Here is a 19,644-nt window from a genome sequence, read left to right as displayed (position 1 = left end):
GTGCTAAGAGGGCATAAATCTGGTAAAGTCTGTGGATGTTATCTTTCGACAACTGTAGTTTTCTCAGGGAGGTAGAAAGAAAGATCATCAACTGGTAGTGAGGATAGGGGAGGACTTTGAGGAGAGAGATGAGGGTGTGCAGTAATCATTAAATGAGAGTGAGTGGGACAGGGATGTGTCTTGACTACATGGTGATATTTAAGGTTTACTTGAAATTAAGCATTTGAAGTGATTTTGTAGTACTTAATGGATTTTCTTTAACTCATTTAATTGCACAGATATTTCTAATACTTCATCTTCTCTAAGGAATCATCTCATATAATCACTTTTAGCCAGCTATATGGAGTACAAGAAATTATTTTAAACAGTGTAAGATGTTTTGGAAAATATGTATCATTTTAGTTTTACCTGGTTTAACAGGGATCTTTAATATAGCTTTATTTCCTTGATTTGCTTTATTTTTTATCTGTTGCATTGCTGTCAGTCCTAAGTATTCCATTCCTTTCTTTTTGTGATGAACTTAGTTCCACTATGCTTTTATTTCTAGTCCAAGCTATAATCCTCCTTTGATAGGTTTCTTTTGTACTAGTGAAAAAAAGGTGTGTGTATGTGCACGTGTGTGTTAAATTTGTAATCTTTGTGCATGCATTATCATGTTCCTGGTGATAATACTGAAAATCTTTAACAACCAGAATAGTGTGGACACCAGCTAGTTAGAATAGATAATAATGCTGAATCATATTTGCTGTGCTAACAATACTCTTTTAGTTGATTTATCCTGGGAAGATTAAAGAGGCTTTCTAGAGTGAAGGACCAGGGCAGCCAGTAGGCACTTGCAGGACTGTTTGCCAAGTGGATCAGGAGAATTCCAGTGATACAGTCAAACCGTAGCTGAATATCAACCCTCTTTTTGCCTTAGTAAAAAGTCAACCTGAACAAAGTTCATTTTTTAGTATATTTTCATAATTCTCTAAGCTCTATCCCAATTAATTATGCTAAACTTCCTTGGTCTTTTCTACCATAATATGTGGTTATATCCTAAAAAATATTTTTAAAACAGTCTTCTCATTTACATAATTTTTAAGCAGCCCTGAAGTAGCAGTACAGTGGCAACTACAATGTTGGTTTGTCGTAAACTTCCATATGTTAGACTTGTAAGGAGACAATGGAACAAATAGATTTGGACATTTTATTGCTTTCATAGACAGCAAGAACAAGATAATGGTGTTAGCTCCCTGTGTCCCTAGTTTCATAGGACAATATTTCTGAACAGCTAGATGACAGGCCAAATAAGTAATGAATTACTCTGCCATGGAGGAATAAAATCTAAACTACAACCAAAAAGCTTTGTAGAGTTGTACATAAGTCTTCAACTCTACTCTAAGGATGGGAGAGGTAGAAATTTCTGCACCCAGCTGAAACCAGAAGATGGATGAGCAGCGTCTTATGGCAGTTTTCTCCCTATTACAGGAATGAGAAACTGCATAGTGAAGACTTCTCACCAAGTTTATCTTTCCTCTCTCCAGGAAAAATTGCAGGACATTCCATCAGGACTTGGGTCATATTGCAAAGGCACATTATCTTGCCTAGGTGATCTACGTGTATCTGTGTAATGTTGTCCAGGTGCTGTGATGGAGGTGTTTCCTTACAATTCCACTCCTTGACTTTCAATGTACCCAACTAAGAATTCTTTTAGGCCTCCCTACCAGATATCATTGTTTGTGATATTGATAAGGACTTGAACCAAATCTTTTTTATTTGTCTCAGGCAATATTGGAAAAGAGTGAATGTGACCATGCCTCCCAGTAGGGTGATCTAGCCTTTTGGAAGATAGACTTCAGCCAGACTCCCATCCAGAACTAAGACAGTTAAATGTGTCATTAATCATTTGTGATAAGATGTGCTAGCCATTTTATGTATCACACTTTGCCTGGCCAGCAGGAAGTCCGGAGCAATGCACCACTATCACAATTTGCATTGGAGAGATTTGACTTTGTTGTAACCTAGGCAGCAGCATTTTGCTATATTGGGGTTAGGGTTTAATTTTTACAGATTGGAGGTTGGGATTAGCAATGGGAGGTAACCTTAAGTACCCAAAAGGATGTAGGAGAGAATCTACATTTTGAAGTGTTTAATGGCATCAGGGTTAGTTAGGTGGGAGATGACAGATACAGCAATCAGTTAAATTTAGAGCAGTAGCTATGGTCTGGGGAATGCATACAGGAAGGTTTTCTTTTCTTTTTTTTTTTTAGGTGGTAGAGGTAGACCATAAGGGGCCACAAATAATAGGAGATTCATATGCTATCAAAATTGATATCCAGAAATTATATCCATATAATATTCAGAAAATTAATCTGGTTCTGTCTTGTAGGCTGGAGGCTGTTCACTTCGAAAATCAGTATTCCTTATTTAAGATCTCCTGATAGAATGCATTTCCAGCAGTTAGGCTGAGGGCAATAGCCATAGTCTGGGTCAGAGTTATCAAAGCTTTCTGATAGGACCTTCCAGGCCAGGTGTCCTGCAGGTGAGAGCCAAAATTGTTCAGTGGTTTTTCCTCCCAGTGCCTAAGGTGTTCCTTCCCTACCAACCAGAGCTGTTGCTTTCCCTTCACAGTCACATGATTGGGATGACAAGGCCTTATAGCAACCACTTCATTTCTTTTCTGTTCATCATGTCTAATCCATACTATCACTAGCTGCTCATTGGTGTATTTCTTGTACACCCTGTACTAACCTAGAACATCTCCTCCCCACTGGTGCATAGGGAATGCCAGGACTACCTTAGGAGCTGTTACCTCATACTCACGATCATTATAATCAATATCCATAACTGTCCAGACTCAGCAAGCATAACCAGGTAGTAAGAGAAACTCCACATTGGAGTTTTCCCAACGCTTGGGTCTTCTTAGCCACTTGAAAATTCCAGTAGTGGGATGGAAAAAAGAAGAGGTAGAAAGGTAATTATGGGGTTTGGGTGTTGTATAGCCACTTTCCCCCTCTTCAACCTCAAGTAAATATTTTATCCAAATGGGATGTACCCTTTCAAGGAATTGCTATATTTAGAACCCATATTACCTGTCTTAATTGTGCATGCCATTGGGAGGTATACCCTGGCTGCCTACATCTTTGTTTTTCTTTTTAAGAGCCTATTTAGTGGTCTTTTAATGGCTCCTGTCACATGATACATCTAGTGAGTGGTCCATGTAGTAGCTCACTGCTGGAAATAATGAGTTAGAAAGGTGGCATCATTGTCTGTGTGTGTGTTTGGGGAGTCCAAATATATGATATAGTTTATTTAGGAGTACTTGATTAGTATGGCCTGGGATGGCAGTGCCATATCCTAAAAATTCTGCATTGACTAACTAGAAGTACCCTTAAAAGGAGGATAGGGGACCTGGTACCAGTATACCTCATTTTATTGTACTTTGCATATAGTGAGTTTTTTTAAAAATTGAAGTTTATGTCAACCCTGTGAGGACCAAATCTTTTGGCACCATATTTCCAACAGTGCATGCTCTCTTTGTTTCTCTGTGTCACAATTTGGTAATTCCTCCAATATTTCCACCTTCTCCATTTGTGATCTTTGACATTACTATCATAAATGTTTTGAACCACGCCCATATAAAATGGCAAAGTTAATTGATAAATGTCATGTGTTTTGACTGCTCCACCAACTGGCTGTTCTTGCATCTTTCTCCCTCTCCTCGGGTCTTTCTATTCCCTGAGATGCAGCAATATTGACATCAACCAATTAATAACTTTACAATTGCCTCTAAGTGTTGAAGTGAAAGGAAAGATCACATATCTCTCACTTTAAGTCAAAAGCTGGAAATGATTAAGCTTAGTGAGGTAGGCATGGCAAAGGGTGCTCTGTCGTGGTCCCTAGGGGAGCAGCGGCAGTCCCCCAGGAACAACGGTAAGGACCAGGAAGGAATGAGGGTCCAACAGTGAGACCATGAAACTAATGACTATGCTTGTGAGCCTATATGCCTGAAATAAGAACAAGGCCTAGAGCAGCACTGTGCCTAGGAATTTCCTCCTGACAGCCTTCATTTTACTCAAATGTGGCCAGTCTTGAAGCCAAACTCAGCATGTAAATGCAATGCCTTCCCTCCAGCGTGGGACATGACACCCGGGGATGAGCCTCCCTGGCACTGAGGGATCACTACCAAGTACCAACTGATGATGCAACTAGAAAATGACCTTAAATTAAAGGTTCAATGCGGATCAGCAGAATATCCCTGTCTACATATAATAACATGACTTTAAAATGCTGTTTGACCTAAGGTAAGGGGGAAATGGAAAGGACAAATGAGTTTATATGGCTACGAGTCTCTAAAAAAGAGTGTGGAGGTTGTCAGAAGGATTGCCCTTATGCACAACTGAGCAGAGTCTAAAAGACATATAAAGTAGATACAACCCCAAGTATTGGTTCCTTTGAAGACTAAAGAGACCCACGGGTTCTATAGTCATGGCAGATGGGGTTCACTGCCATGTCAGATGGTCCTTCTTTGGAGCTGGTGTTTCTGCATGATGAAACTGGACTCAGATGGGATCTCTTTTCACAAGACTTTCATGCTACTTTATTGGAATTGTAGTTAGTGTTGGGGTTTAAGATATATTTAGGGGATTTGAATCTCTGGATTGACAATATGATAGCCAGGCCCTGAGCCTCAACAGACGTCAGCTCCTACACTCTGATTTATTGGACTCACCCCACTCAGCTAAGATGGAGTTGAAGAAGGACAACCACCACACCATGGAGCCTAGAGTTCCTACAACTGAAAGCAGGAGGATTGCATCCAGTATCCATGTAGAATCTGAGCCTCCTCTTGACATGGAGGTACAACGGACACAACCAATCCAAGGTCCACAGAGAAAAGGTGGCATTGGAGTGGGAAAAGTGGCCATGGTGGCTGATGGGTATGGGGAATGGCAGGAAGAGATGAGATGTGGAGGCGTTTTTGGGACTTGGAGTTGCCCTGGATGGTGCTTCAGGGGCAATCACTGGACATTGTAAATCCTCCCAGGGCCCACTGGATGAAACGTGGGAGAGTATGGGCTATGATGTGGATCATTGACCATGAGGTGCAGCGATGCCCAGAGATGTACTTACCAAATGCAATGGATGTGTCATGATGATGGGAGTGAGTGTTGCTGGGGGGGGGGGGAGTGGTGGGGTGGGGGTGGTGGGGTTGAATGGGACCTCATATTTTTTGAATGTAATATTTTTACAAAATGAATAAAATTAAAAAAATAAATAAATAAATAAAAATTCTTTAAATGTTTGATAGTATTCACCAGTGAAGTCATTTGGTTCTGGACTTTCCTTTGGTGGAATGATATCGTGCTTGTTCTAGGTTTATTGAAGTTTTCTATTTCTTGTTGAGTCAGTTAATGTAATTTGTATATTCCTAGGAATTTTTCCATTTTGTCTCATTTATCTAATTTGTTAGTGTAGAATTGTTTATCACATATTCTTATAATCTTTTTTATTTCTGTAAGAGTCTAGTGATGTTACCATTTTCTTTTCTAATTTTAGTTATTTGTGTTCTTTTTCTTTTTTTCATTGTCAGTCTAGCAAATGCTTTGTAAATTTTATTATTTTCAAAGAACTTTTAATTTTGTTGATTCCCTCAATTGTTTTTCTATTCTCTATTTCACTTATCTATTTCAATATTTCAATGATTTCAATATTTTAAAAATTTATTGAGACTTCTCTGTTGCCCTCACATATGGTCTATTGTAGAGAAGGAACCATGAGCACTTGAAAAGAATGCATAATATGCTGTTGTTGACTGAAGTATTCAATACAATCTATTAGATCTTAAAAAAAAAAGAAAAAGCTGAGATAGGTTAAAAGCTAGGCCTCTGGCACCAAATAGCCAAATTGTGAATGCAAAGGAAAATTTCTTGAAGGAAATTAAAAGTGCTACTCCAGTGAAAAAGCCTCATTATTGGTATGGAGAAAGTTTTAGTGGTCTGGCTAGAAGCATAATCCAGAGGAATTCTCTAACCTTCTTCAATTCTAGGAAGGCTGAGAAAGGTAAGGAAGCTGCAGAAGAAAAGTTTGAAGCTACCAGAGTTTGGTTCATAAGGTTTAAGAAAATAAGCCATCTCTATAACATAAAAGTGCAAGGTGAAGCAGCAAGTACTAATGTAGAAACTGCAGTAAGTTATCCAGAAGATCAAGCTAAGATCATTGATGAAGGTGGCTACACTAAAACACCAGATTTCTCTGTAGATGAAACAGCCTTCTATTGGAAGAAGATGCCATCTAGGACTTTCATAGCTGCAGAGGAGAAGTCAGTGCTTAGCTTCAAAACTTCAAAGCTTCAAAGGATGGGCTGACCCTCTTGTAAGGGGCTAATGCAATTCGTGAGTTTTAATTGAAGCCAATACTCATTTACTATTCCATAAATCTCAGGTCTTTTAGGAATTACATGGAAAAAAAAGCCTGGATAATAGCACATCTGTTTACCACATAGTTTACTGAATATTTTAAGCCCACTGTTGAGATCTACTGCTGAGAAAAAAAGATTCCTTTCAAAATATAACTGGGAAGCAGATTTGGCCCAATGGATAGGGCATCTGCCTACCACATGGGAAGTCCAAGTTTCAAACCCAGGGCCTCCTGACCTGTGCGGAGCTGGCCCATGCTCAGTGCTGGTGTGCACAAGGAGTGCCATGCCATGCAGGGCTGTCCCCTGTGTAGGGGAGCCCCACGTGCAAGGAGCGCACCCCATAAAGAGAGCCACACAGCGTGAAAAAAGTGCAGCCTGCCCAGGAATGGCGCTGCACACACAGAGAGCTGATGCAGCAAGATGATGCAAGAAAAATGAGACACAGATTCCAGGTGCCACTGACAAGAATACAAGCAGACACAGAAGAACACACAGTGAATGGACATAGAGAGCAGACAACTGGGGGGTGGGGGGAGGAGGTTGGGGAAGGGGAGAGAAATTAATAAAAAATAAATCTTAAAAAAAAAAATGACTGCTTGCTGAAAGGGTACCTGGTCACCCAAGAGTTCTGATGATGTACAATGAGATTAATGTTTTTTTTTTTAAGACAAAATATAGATACAGAAACATATGCGTATCACTTTTATTTTTTTACTTAATATTTTGAAGGTTCTTTTATTTCACAACCCTTAAGACACTGTCTATATCTTATTTTTTGGTCAAATATTACATTTTATTTTTTTGTCTTTATTTGATTTTTTGATGTTACATTAAAAAAATATGAGGTCCCCATATACCCCCCACCCCCCTCACTCCACTCCTCCCCCCATAACAACAACCTCCTCCATCATCATGAGACATTCATTGCATTTGGTGAATACATCTCTGAGGACCGCTGCATTAATGTTTTCATGCCCACTAATACACCTGTTCTGCAGCCCATGGATCAAGGAATCATGCATCACATGCTACAGAGAACTCTTTAGTGAAAGGAAGAGTCCATTGATGCAGCAAACTTCATTCTTGTATTATTTTATGGAATTGCCACAGCCACCCTAACCTTCAGTAACTACCACCCTAACCAGTCAGCAGCTATGTACATTGAGGGAAGACCCTCCACCAGCAAAAAATGATGATTCGCTGAAGGCTGAGATGACATTGGTATTTTTTAGCAATAAGTTACTTTTAAGTTAAGGTATGTATGTACATTGTTTTCAGAGATAATGGTATCACATACATAATAGACTACAGTATAATGTAAACATATATGCACTGAGAAACCAAAAACTTTGTTTTATTGTGGTGGTTTGGATGTGAACTGCAATATTTCCAAAGTATGCCTGTATTTGGCTATGTGACCCAGAATTTTCTTTGCCACACTACTGTGTAGCCAGCAATCCAAGCACATTTACCAGGAATTTTTGGCTTCATATTCTGGAATAATTAGGCCTTGTTTAGAAGCTAGACCTGGCTGGATTGCTGTATCCTGTGCAATGGTGTATACCCAGGGGTCTATAGATTTTACCTGGTTGGTGCAGGTCTGATCAGCTTTTTGTTTCCACTGATGTTTATTTTAGAAGAATTTTTTAAAAAATGAGCATTCATATGGATTGCAACAAAGGGCATGTGTTGTGTGCAATCTATTGCTATACTGCTTATCCCCATAGAGATCATACACTTGCTCCTCTTGCAGACATGATACTGTCAGTATGTTGGCTACTGCCCATGAGTCAGTGAAAATATAATGAGGTGCATTTTGAAGGGTATTTGCTAGGGCAGGCATCACAGGCCACAGCACTGTGGAGTTCCCTTTTCTGTGAACTGTATTAAAGAGTTTTCTTTGTGGTCACATAGTCCTAAGTGGTCTGTTGTATCCCATTGACCTTTAACTTAGTTGGTTCACCTGTGAACCAGGACCAGGCATCCTGAAGGACTTGCTGTATCCAAAACTACAGGGGCTCCTTTGTTTATTGGCAACATCTTTTTGGCACAGGCTCCAATCTGCTTGCTTGTTAGTCACTGACACTTGTAATTCAAAAGGCTTATTAGGACTAACTGGCCTGAGTGGAAAGGCAGTACAGCATTTGGTGTAGTTTTTTAAGCACTCCTGTATTTACCTGCTCAATTGTATATTTATCCTACTGCTACTTTCCTAATTGTGCCATTATACATCTTCAAAACATCTACTTCCATAATATGCTCAGCAGTATCAGTTTTATCTTAGGTATGTGGAATGTCTATCAAACAAAATATGACAGTTGGAAAAAGAATCAGCATTGATGAGGCACTGCTGAAGATCCTGAGAGGGACTCAAGAATCTGAGCTAGTCCATTGTCAGGGGCAGGTGGGCCCAATGCTGTGTGTTGTGTGACCTCCTTTACTGCAAGAAAAATGGGCCAACTTTTTAAGGGTCATAGGTTCGGCATGCAGTGTTGGCTTTGTAGCACTTTGCAAGAGTCAGCAATTTTTCTTTGAATGCCAGAGAGATTATTTTAGTTTGCTAAAGGCTGCTGGGAGCAATGGATTCGATTTTACAGTGGGAAATTATTAGGTTAAAAACATACAGTTTTGAGGCTGTAAAAATGTCCAAATCAAGGCATTATCAGACATGATGTCTCACTGAAGTTTAGCTGTTGGCAATCCTGAATTCCTGCTGTGTGGCAAGGCACAATGGCAGCTCTGCTAAGGTCTCTGCCTTCCTCTCCAGGCTTACTTTCTCCCTGAGTTCAGCTGTGGGCTCTCAGGAACCTGGCAGGGTTGGCTCTTCTCTCTTCTCTGCTAGGCCTTGTTGCTTCAGCTTTTTGTTCTCCGTGGGCCTTCTTTCTCAGCCCCTTGGGAGCCTCTTTGTCTCTCCAACCTTTTCCTTGTGTCTGTGACTTTTTATTCCTCCATTTATAAAGGACCCTAGTAAGAGGATTAGGACCCACCATGGGCCCCCCAATCTAATCAAACCCTTTTAACTGAAGTGTCCTAATCAGTAATGATCTAATTAAAAGATCCCTTAATTGAGTCCAACCAAACACACACGAATGGGTTAGTAGGGACATAATTTTCTGGGGTTCACAAACAGACTCCAACACACAGGGATTAAGTGTTTTGAATTCTTCCCGCATAGATCCAAGAAACTTTATTTGACACGCAATCCTCTGCATCTTGTCATGATTTACAGCATTACCCTTGCTGGCAGATGTATGATAACACTGCACTTAGGACTGTTGAGATGGAAATTTTTAACTCGCCAAGCAATATGACATTATTTATTCAGTGAAAAGTTTGGATATCAGAGAGTAGAGGCATTTGAGCTAAATTTTGACCCACCATTGGTGACAAATCATAGGGGCATTTGACCCATTAGCACTTCTTTGTCCATGGGAGTGCCCTGAATAAAATTTTTTTGGTACTCTTTGAGCATGTAAGTACAAGCATGCAACACATCACCAAACCTTATCCTTCAATTTTATAGGAAAAAAAGAGCAAGGAATTGATCACATGCATTTCAGGGGGTTACAATAGTAGCTGCTATAAGATGTTATCTCCTGGCTGGGAACACAGGGAGTGTGTGTGTGGGGTTGGGGGACAGAGGAGTCCAGCCTGTGGGTTATTTGGAGCTGTGGGGAAGCTTTTTTTCTTAAAGCAGCTGAGATTGAGGTAAAGGCCAGGGAGAAATCAGGGGGCATAGAGGAAACAGTTTAGCGCCTGTGATTGCAGCTTAGCAGTTACTTTCCATTTTAAGTGGTCACCTGCTTGGTTTCAACTATTGAACTTTTAGCAACAACTAAGGCACCATTTGGGCAGGTTTTTTAATCCTGTGTTTCACCACTCATCCTTCAAATGCTCATTAACAGGTAGAAGAGTGGAAGAACTCTTACTGTTCTGCTCTCACTACGTGGGTGAGAGCAGATATAGCTGGATCCCAGGGAGAATTTTTGTCCTCTTAACCCAAAAGCCATTGTGATCTCACTGTGATCTTACTGGCCCCGTATTTGGTGCCAAATTCTCAAGCAGTCCCAAAGTAGCAGTGTAGTGGCAGTTGCTAGGTTGGCTTGTCATAATTACATAGATTAAGATGGTAAAGAGACAATGGACACAAATGGATTTTGAAAGTTTATTTCTTACACAGAGAGCAAAAGCAAGTTCAGCATGGTGTCAGTTCTCAAGTCCCTACTTCACAGGATGACCTTGAACAGGAGGGATCAGATGACAGACAGAACAAGTGGTGAGTTGCTGTACCATGGACAGCCAGTTCTAAACTATAGTCAAGTAGTTTCTATATGAACCAGAAGCCTGCATCTGTACCCTGATGGGGAAAGGGGGTGGAGAAGAAAAGTGCTGCACTCAACCAAAACTTGGGAGATGGATGAGAAATAACCTTGCAGAGAAGGCTGGTCTTCTACCCAGTTGTTCAGGGAGAGTGTTACTACTCCAGGTTTCTCAAATGCCTGTGGGATTATGGAGCGTTTGGCCATCACTCCAATGCTTGATGAGGGTAGAGTCTAGAGTCCAGCTGCCATCCTTAATGCTTGATGAGGTTGGAGATTTCATCCCAGTGCTTGGGGAAAGCATATCTGCTGTGCAAGCACTTGGAAAGGGTGATGCTGCTGCTCCATCCGGCCCTAAGGACAAACCATTATTCCATAGATGACTCTCAGACCTTGAAATCTAATGGAGTATGCCCTGCAGGGTTTCAGAATTGTTTGGGACCTGTGTCTCCTGTTTTCCTTCCAGTTTCTCCCTATGGGAATGGAATATTTATCCTGTGACTGCTCCTGCATTGTATATTGGAAACACATAACTTGTACCCTTAAGGTCCATAGCTGAAGGGGAATTGTGCCCCAGGACAGACCACACCTACAGCTGATTTTTATGAGACTTTGTACTTAATATTGTTACTGAAATGATTTAAAGTTTTTGAGATATTGTGATGGAATGAATGTATTTTGCATATGGAAAGAGGTCTAGTGGGTGGTATGATGGTTTGAAGCTGTATGCACCCCACAAAAGTGAGTTCTTAAATTTAATGCATTCCTGTGATGTGGACCCATTGTAAGCAGAATCTTTTAGTGAGTAGGTTCTTAAGATGTGATCTACCTCATATAGGTTGGGTCTTAATCCTTTTACTAGAGTCCTTTATAAGAAAATGAAATTCAGATAAAGTGAGAGAAAGCTATGGAAGCAAATAAGGTGGAAGCAACAAAAGCCAGAAAAGAAGGGAGAGACCCGCAGATGCTGCCACAGGCCTTGCCATGTGACAGAGGAGTTCAGGATTGCTGGCAAGTCTTCAGGAAAAAAGCATTGCCTTGATGATGCCTTGATTTGGACATTTTTCTTGCTTCAAAACTGTAATGTTGCAAGCTAATCAATTCCCATTGTAAAAGTCAACTCAATTCTAATAGATTCCTTTCAGCAGCTAGCAAAGTAGAACCCTCCCCAAGATAGGGAGAAGAAACTGCCTCAAAAAAATTCCCTATCAGGATTATCTTCCCTTTCTCTAGGAGAAATAACAGGATATTCCACCAAGATTTGGGTCAGACAGTTGTCAAGCCTTGCCTACATGGTCCATGTGGGCCTGAATAAGGATGCCATGGAAGAGCTGTTTTCATATAGCAGAGATTCTCAAATGGGGGCTATCCTGTGCCACAGAAGACATTTGTCTGTAGACATTTTGGTTGTCAAAACTGGGGAGGGGTGCTACCAGCATTTAGTGGGTAGAGGCCAGTGATGCTGCTAAACATCCTGCCACATACAGCATAGCCTTCTACAATAAAGAATTATCCATCCCCCAAATTTCAAAAGTGCTGATGAGAAAAGTTGTCCTCCAGTGATCTCTCCCTTTGTTATTTCTTTCTTGTCCTCTGTTCTTTGTCACTAAATCATGTGCTTTAAAAAAAATTATGAATCTAATCATTCATGGGTATATCTTCCCTGTAAGATTGTAATTTCTTTAAGAAATAACACATTTATGTATTTCCTGTCACATGTAGTAAATAGTAGTCAAGTATAATTTTTTATGAATAACTGAATTAAATCAAGACCAATTTGCCTATTTCCCTATTATTCTGTTATCCCCAACTATTTCTGGCATAGTAGCTTATTCAAGTAAAATTTTTAAATTTATAAACAACCATTTTATTTGGCATTAAACAAATAGAACTTTTTCATTTTATGACGTTAAAAATAGAAAGTACCCATAACTGGGAATGTAGTCCTGTTTATCATAAAATTCCTTTATTGGTATCCTCATTTGTCAGTAAGAAATAAAGAGAGTGGTAATTGGGTTGGCTTCAATGCGGGTTGCATAACCAGATATTTAGTTCAGAGGTCCAGGTATATTCATTTGGGCTATCTATTATGAGGCATTAAATTAGTTTTAGGCCATATGTTAATATTAAGACCTGATATACAAGTGTTTGCTGTGTGGTACGTATTTTTTTAGTAACTTTACATGCATAATATGATCTAGCTATTATTAGACCCCAAGTTTAAAGATTATGAAATGGAAGGTAAGAGAAGTTAAGTAACTTGCTTAATCAAGGTCACACAGATAGTAAGAGGATTAGTCAAGTTTTGGACCAGGCAGTCTGGCTCCAGAACTTGTGCTTTTAACCATTACACCATTGATAATAAATATTGGCAAAAAGAAATTCCATGTTTCTGTCTAGTTTGCTTTTGCTATTTTGTTGTTAATGCTTGTGCTAGTATACCTCATATTCAAGGAATACATAGAATTCATAGAGTGACATAATTTGACTTTCATACTTATTTGCTCACATTAATTACTAATTAATTTATCTTAGTATCTGTAAATAAATGTTACAGTATATTTTTGTTTTACAAATGCATATGTCTAAATTGTCTAATAATATTTGTAGTTATTATTTAAGTAAAATTTAAATGCTTATTCTTTGATACATTAAAATATGTTTTATTTATTGAAACTTTAACAGGGTAAGCCAAAGTCTGACAGAACCCATGCAAAGTCATGAAACTGTAGAGAAGATAATTGAAGGTAATAATATTTTATCTACATCAGCCTTTATAAGGTTTCCTAAATACATTAATATTAAAAATTTATATTCATAAGTTATAAAACTGTGGCAAATTAAAAAATGTTTAATATAGTTTGAAATTTCAATAAAAGTTCATTTATATTCCTGATTCTGGGAGTATACAAAATGAATAAAACTTGGTTGTTTCCTCTATGAAATTTACATCTTCATAAGGACACAGGCACATTATGTAAAATCTCAATTTAATGTAATGCATGAAAAGCTATGTGTAATTGGCAGTAGATTCAGAGGGCGTATTGTCTGAGGGAATTAAGAAGATTTGATGCAACCTTAAAGGATGAATAGGACTTAGTCAAATGAAGAAGGGAGTGAGCTGGCAATTTAGTCAAATGAAGAAGGGAGTGAGCTGGCATTTTAAGAAGAGAATATAACATGAACAAACAGCATGCGTGATATGTGGATAGGGAATTACAAATGGACTGGTATTTATTAAGTGTGAAGTTAAGGCAGGGATACGGTAAGAGAGAACCTAGTCACTGAGGGACTTGAATACTCTGCTGAGAAGCGTGGACTTTTTTTCCATATGTAAATAGGGAACCACTGAAGATTTTTAGTAGGGAAGAGACACTGTTGAATTTCATTTGAGAGAGATTATTCTGGCAATATTATAGAAGCTAAATTTGGGAGTGGGGACTTGGTATGATTAGAGGTGTAAGTTATAACTATATTTTAGATGAGTGATAAATACCTGTATAACAGCATTAGTAAAAGAGGAAAAGGGACAGGGTTGAGAAATATTTACATGGTATAATTGGTGAAATGTGGTGATTAGATATGGAAGGAAGGGGTATTAGATGATGGTACCGTTAAATAATGTAAGAGAATATAAGAGTATAAGAGGAAGAACAAGTTTTGAAGAGAAAATAATAAGTTCAGTTACCCATGGTTATACACGTTTTTTCAGATAGCATTTGTTGTCTGATCAGGAGGATCTACTGTTTTGGCAGCTATTATTTTCTCATAAACTTTCATTGCCTTCAATGGGTTCTTTTTTAAAAAAATGAAATTTAAACTCAATAAATATAAAAATTACTATCTGAAACTTAAAATAACAAATCCATTTTAAATTATTTCAGATTTTGTAAAAAAACACTCAGCTGACCAAACTATAGAGGTTTCTGCAACTGAGCCAGGTAAGTCTCTACTCATTTAAGCATCTTTGTGATAATACTGTGTTGAGTGCAAAAATGTCTATGATTTTCTATAATTTAAAATAATAGCGATTAGGATAATAACACAGATTTCCTGAAGTTTGGAGCCATATCATTGAATGACAATAAGGCAAGTATTGAAATTCCTAGTTAAGACAACATGTTACTTAAAATAAACACAAGGACCTAAGTCAACAGAGCTCACAAAAATCATGGCGGTGCCATGGGACTCTCCCACAAACACAGAATTAAGGTTTGGGGCAAGATTAACTAGATCCTTAAAGAATTTGGAGGGAATCAGCTAATGTCTTGATTGTATTGAAAACACCTTAGAAATTAATGTTATAACGTGATTTTTAGGTGGTATTTCTAGTAATCCTTCTCTACATCGGAACTGCTGGAAAGATGATAATGTTTATAAAAACCCGTTTGTTCTAAAGATTTGATTTGAAAATTTGTTATGAATTTAACACTGTTCATCAGGGCACTTTTAAATTATAAAATTACGAAAAGATTGGATCAGCCTAGATAGTGCGCATGTATGTTTAAATCCCCTCCTGCTCCAAATTCCTTTAAATTAAAGAAGATATTTTAAAAGGAATAAATCCACAATGGCACTGGGAAACAAGGAGTGTCATTGACACTGTGGGCTATTAAAAGAGAAAAAACCCATAATATCGGTTTGGTGGGCAAATAATACAGAAGCAAATCATGTCCAAAACACATGTAGAAAATAATTACTATAAGGATAAAGATGATTCCAGGGACACTTCAAGTTCAGAGGAAAGAAATTGGAAGAGCAAGAATGGGCTATCAACTAATTAACATACTAATTTAGTATCTAATTTCTCTTTAACTGCACAAAGAAGGTACAACTTCTAAGAACTATTTCTACGTAGAATAAACTATCTATCTGGTGAAGGCTCCTAGTGTGTGTTTTAAATATAAGTTCACAACAGGTAGGAAAAAATTAAAGGAGCAAATGTAAGCATTCAACTCATAGAGTAAATGCCTCATTACTTGAGAAGTTATTATTACTGACTTGACATCCCTTTCCTTGTCCACATACTCTGCAAAGATGTTAATTTTCTATATTCTCCACCAAAAATCTGTATGTGTAATGGCTGGGATGTAGAGTAAGTGTATATTTAATTGGATAAGCAGCTGCCAGATGTTTTCTAAAGTGATTTTGCCGTTTACATTCCTATCAGCAATGTATGAGAGTTCCAGTTACTCCACATCCTCACCAACACCTGGTATTTCCAGTCTTTTTAATTTTAACCATTCTATTTGTTGTGCAGAGTTATTTCAGTAGAGTTTAAAGTTGCAGTTCTTTGATGACCAATGATGTTAAGGATTTTTTCATGTGCCTATTGGCCATTCATATATCTTCTTTTGTGACGTGCCTGTTCAAATCTTTTGCCTATTTTTAGTAGGATTGTTGTTTTATTATTCAGGTTTAGGAATTCTTTATGTATTCTGTATACCAGCCATTTGTCAGATAACTGTAATGCAAATATATTCTCCCCAGTGTGTGGCTTGCCTTTTCATTTTCTTAACATTTTTATTTCTACAAGTAGTGCTACTGTTTTGTTAAAAGCAAAAGCATGGAGATAACATACATTTTTAGGACTAGTTAAATAATTTGTGGTATATTCATAGCAATCGAATGCTGTGTAACTTTAATAGAGAACATGTAGATAATTCTACATACAATGCTTAGAAACATTTTCCTCAAATTTTAAGTGAAAAAGTAAGATAAAAACCACATGTGCATTTTCATCTTATTTTTGTAATCCATCTATACATATGTATCCTAGATGCTTGCTGTCTCTTAGATTTCTTTCAAAGTAGGGGAAAAAACCCTGTGCATTGGTTAATACTATGCATTTTATTGTAGATTTCATAAGAGAGAGGCATTATCCACCCCCACTTACAATAACAGCAAACAACTATATCCCCTTTTACCATTTCTGTTACTTCAAAATTACACTTTAGGCCACCTTGTCAACCAAGAGTACTGTGGAAGTTTGATATTATTGATGAATTTCAAAAAGAAATATTGGATTATGTTTGTAAACTGATCTTCTCCTCTGGGCATATTTGATTATATTGGATTCAGAGGTTTACTTGATTAAGGAGTTATGTAAACTTCTTGTACCAGTAGGGCATTGAGTCCCCTCCCTTTGGTGGGTGGGGACTCACGGATAAAAGGCCTGGCAAAGGACAGAGTTGAGGGTTTTTGATGTTGGAGTTTTGATGTTGGAGTTTGATGCTGAAGCCTTAAGCTGGAGCCCTGGGAAGTAAGCTCACAGAGGAAAGAAAAGCCAGCCCCAGGAAGAGAGGAACCTGAGCTCAGAAAAAGGCAATTCCTGGGAAGAAAGGAACCTTGAACTCAGAGTAAAGCAAGACCCTGGAAGGGACCTTGGAACCCAGGAAGCCTGAACCCTTGCAGCTGTTGGCAGCCATCTTGCTCCAACACGTGAAAATAGACTTTGGGAGGGAAGTAACTTATGCTTTATGGCTTGGTACCTGTAAGCTCCTACCCTAAATAAATACCCTTTATAAAAACCAACCGAAGTCAGTAGCTGACTAATACAGGTTCTGTCCTCATGTTGTATTTCCCCTCTATGATTTTATATTGCAGAATAATTCCTTAATGCTTGAAAGCTACACTTATTTCTGCTTAATGGCAAACTTATTTGTGCCTTTTCAAAAAAGCTTGTCTTTCAGAGGAATTTTTGTATCAGCTGCTAGGAAGATAAAGATAAAGTTTTTTCCATATGGTACATGTGTGTGGTTATTTTTCTCTCTATAGATTTACACTGATATAGAAAAAAGTTTATAAATTTTATCAAAAGAAACAAAGTAACCAGCACAATCAAAGCTGCAGATTTCTTGAAAGACTGCTCAGGAGAGAGATCTCAAATGGGAAAGTTGGAGTGAGAATCTCAAGATGGCAAATGGGTTATAGGGCTTTGGAAAGCAATTAGGGAATTTCCAAGAGGAGATGTTTGGTTGGCACTTATGTTCTTCATTACATAGGAGGGTCTTGTAAATCAGGGAACAGAAAAATATCAGTTAGCATAGCATATTTGTGTACTTTTAATAGGCTATCCCTACTGGTCCTGAGACCAGCTAATCACTAAATATTGTGAATGTTGCAACTTGGTCAGGATTGTTCCACTCTCCTGGAAAGTCTTATTCTGGGTCAGTTTTTATCTTTAGAAAAGTCTGTGCTTATGGAATAGGGAGAATAGGGCCTGTAATATTAGAGGGAGAGAAGGAAACTTTCACTTTGTATTTATGTCTTTTAAAAGGCTATGTACTATCTTTGTATTTTTAAAATAAATTTTATATAAACTTTTAAAACGTTTCTAAAGTGAAATTCAGTATTATAAAAATATGTTTGTCTGGAAACATCTTGCATTCTTCCTGTAAATCTATGGGACCAGTCAAAGAGAGAATTTTGGTTGTCTTCTATGCAGAGACATTTTAAGTAGGTATATATATACCTACTTAATTTTGGATCTGCTTCTTGAATTAGGGCAGAATTTGGGTATGTAAGTTGTTCAAAGGTAGTTAGATTCTTCTTATAGACCTTATTGACTTATCAACAACCAAAATATTCTCCCTTAACATTCTAGATTCCTCTTATAAACCATGTTAGAAGGAGACTGCATACACTGGACTCCAATCCAGTTTTGTTACTTATTAGATGCATAATTTTGATCAAGTCTCTGGAGTCTCAGTTTCTTTGTTTGAAAATAGTGACCATGTCTTATTTTTTTAGGGTTATTTTGAAGATTAGAAGAAGGTAAAGTAGCACAGTGACTTGCACATAATAGGTGTTTAATAAAATGGTAGTTAATCCCATCATAAGCATTTTGTTCTTTGAGTACTTGTATAACCCTGCTCTTTTCTCTCTATACTTTTCACACATATAACCTTGAGTTATTTCAGCATAGAGTCATAATTTCTGCCATTTGTAATACCTTTACAATTTTTCTTTTTTCTTTTTAATAGAAACTGCTCCTTCAGTGACTAATAAATTGAATGCCATGTTGAAAATGTTCGAAAGACAGTCAAATATGTTGGAGAGGTAAGCTTTTAAAATAACTCCTTTCCCTAATTATAAAAGTTAATACATATTTATTACAGAAAATTTGGAAACATACAAAAGAAAATCAGACCATTGTTAAAATTTTAGGGTTTTACATCAGTTTTTATTATTTTGCATATGTATATTTTAAAAAATCAAAATTACATGCAAAATGTAGTTTGTGTATATGTTTTTCATTTATTTGTAATTCTTCATAAGCTCCACATAGTCCTTTTTAAAAATAAATGTTTTAAATTAAAATAAAACATATATGTTCATGAAAATGTCCATTATTCTACTTTTAAACAATTTTATTTTGATAGCAACATTGAAAAATTTTACTATGATCCATTATCTAATAGAACAGTGATTGGTAACCAGATCAGAAGCAAAAAAAAAAAAAAAGTCCCGGGCAATTTCTTAAAATGGGATGAAAGGACTGACAGCTTGTGTTAACTGGTCATCAGGAATTTGGTATGTGACTGATTCAGGCCCCATCTCACTTTTTCCTTCTCTCTGCCCAGAATCTTTCCCAGGGCAGGTTCAAAACTTTCCCAGCTTTGTCTGATGATAGCTTTAACATGTTATGTCATCACTAAAAGTGTGAGCCTGGTTTCTAAGCACATTTTTCCCACTGGCCCAGGATATTAAAGCAGGTATCTGTTCTATTATGCATTCCAACTCCTCATCTTAGGCTGTTGTTGCTAGTCATAACTTGTTTTAGAATACCTGGATATAGCAGAAAGTAGTATGAAAGTCTTAGTTGAAGGAGAGAATTTCCTTGAATTGTCTTGAACCCAGAAAAAGCTTTTGACCATTTGTCTGGTCGGGATACACTTTGTACATTCATTTGAATATTAA

The 19,644-nt window shown here is 37.7% G+C and overlaps 1 protein-coding gene across 14 annotated transcripts in view; it reads left to right on the top strand.

Moving 5' to 3' along the window:
• CCDC7 (coiled-coil domain containing 7) overlaps nucleotides 1-19,644 on the top strand; it is a 568,294-nt gene that overhangs the window by 103,204 nt on the left and 445,446 nt on the right. For 13 of the 14 annotated variants that reach the window (XM_058297711.2, XM_058297715.2, XM_058297716.2 and 10 more), the window contains 4 exons: nucleotides 10,584-10,679; nucleotides 13,408-13,469; nucleotides 14,607-14,663; nucleotides 18,708-18,783. In XM_058297711.2, coding sequence (XP_058153694.1) covers nucleotides 10,584-10,679; nucleotides 13,408-13,469; nucleotides 14,607-14,663; nucleotides 18,708-18,783 — 291 coding nt within the window. The remainder of the gene's footprint in view (nucleotides 1-10,583; nucleotides 10,680-13,407; nucleotides 13,470-14,606; nucleotides 14,664-18,707; nucleotides 18,784-19,644) is intronic. The other variant, XM_058297712.2, reaches the window with a different exon arrangement.

Source organism: Dasypus novemcinctus, chromosome 5, assembly GCF_030445035.2.
Source record: "Dasypus novemcinctus isolate mDasNov1 chromosome 5, mDasNov1.1.hap2, whole genome shotgun sequence".
NCBI lineage: Eukaryota > Metazoa > Chordata > Mammalia > Cingulata > Dasypodidae > Dasypus > Dasypus novemcinctus.
Note: the sequence above shows the minus strand (reverse complement) of the source record. Positions and strands in the feature narration are given on the sequence as shown.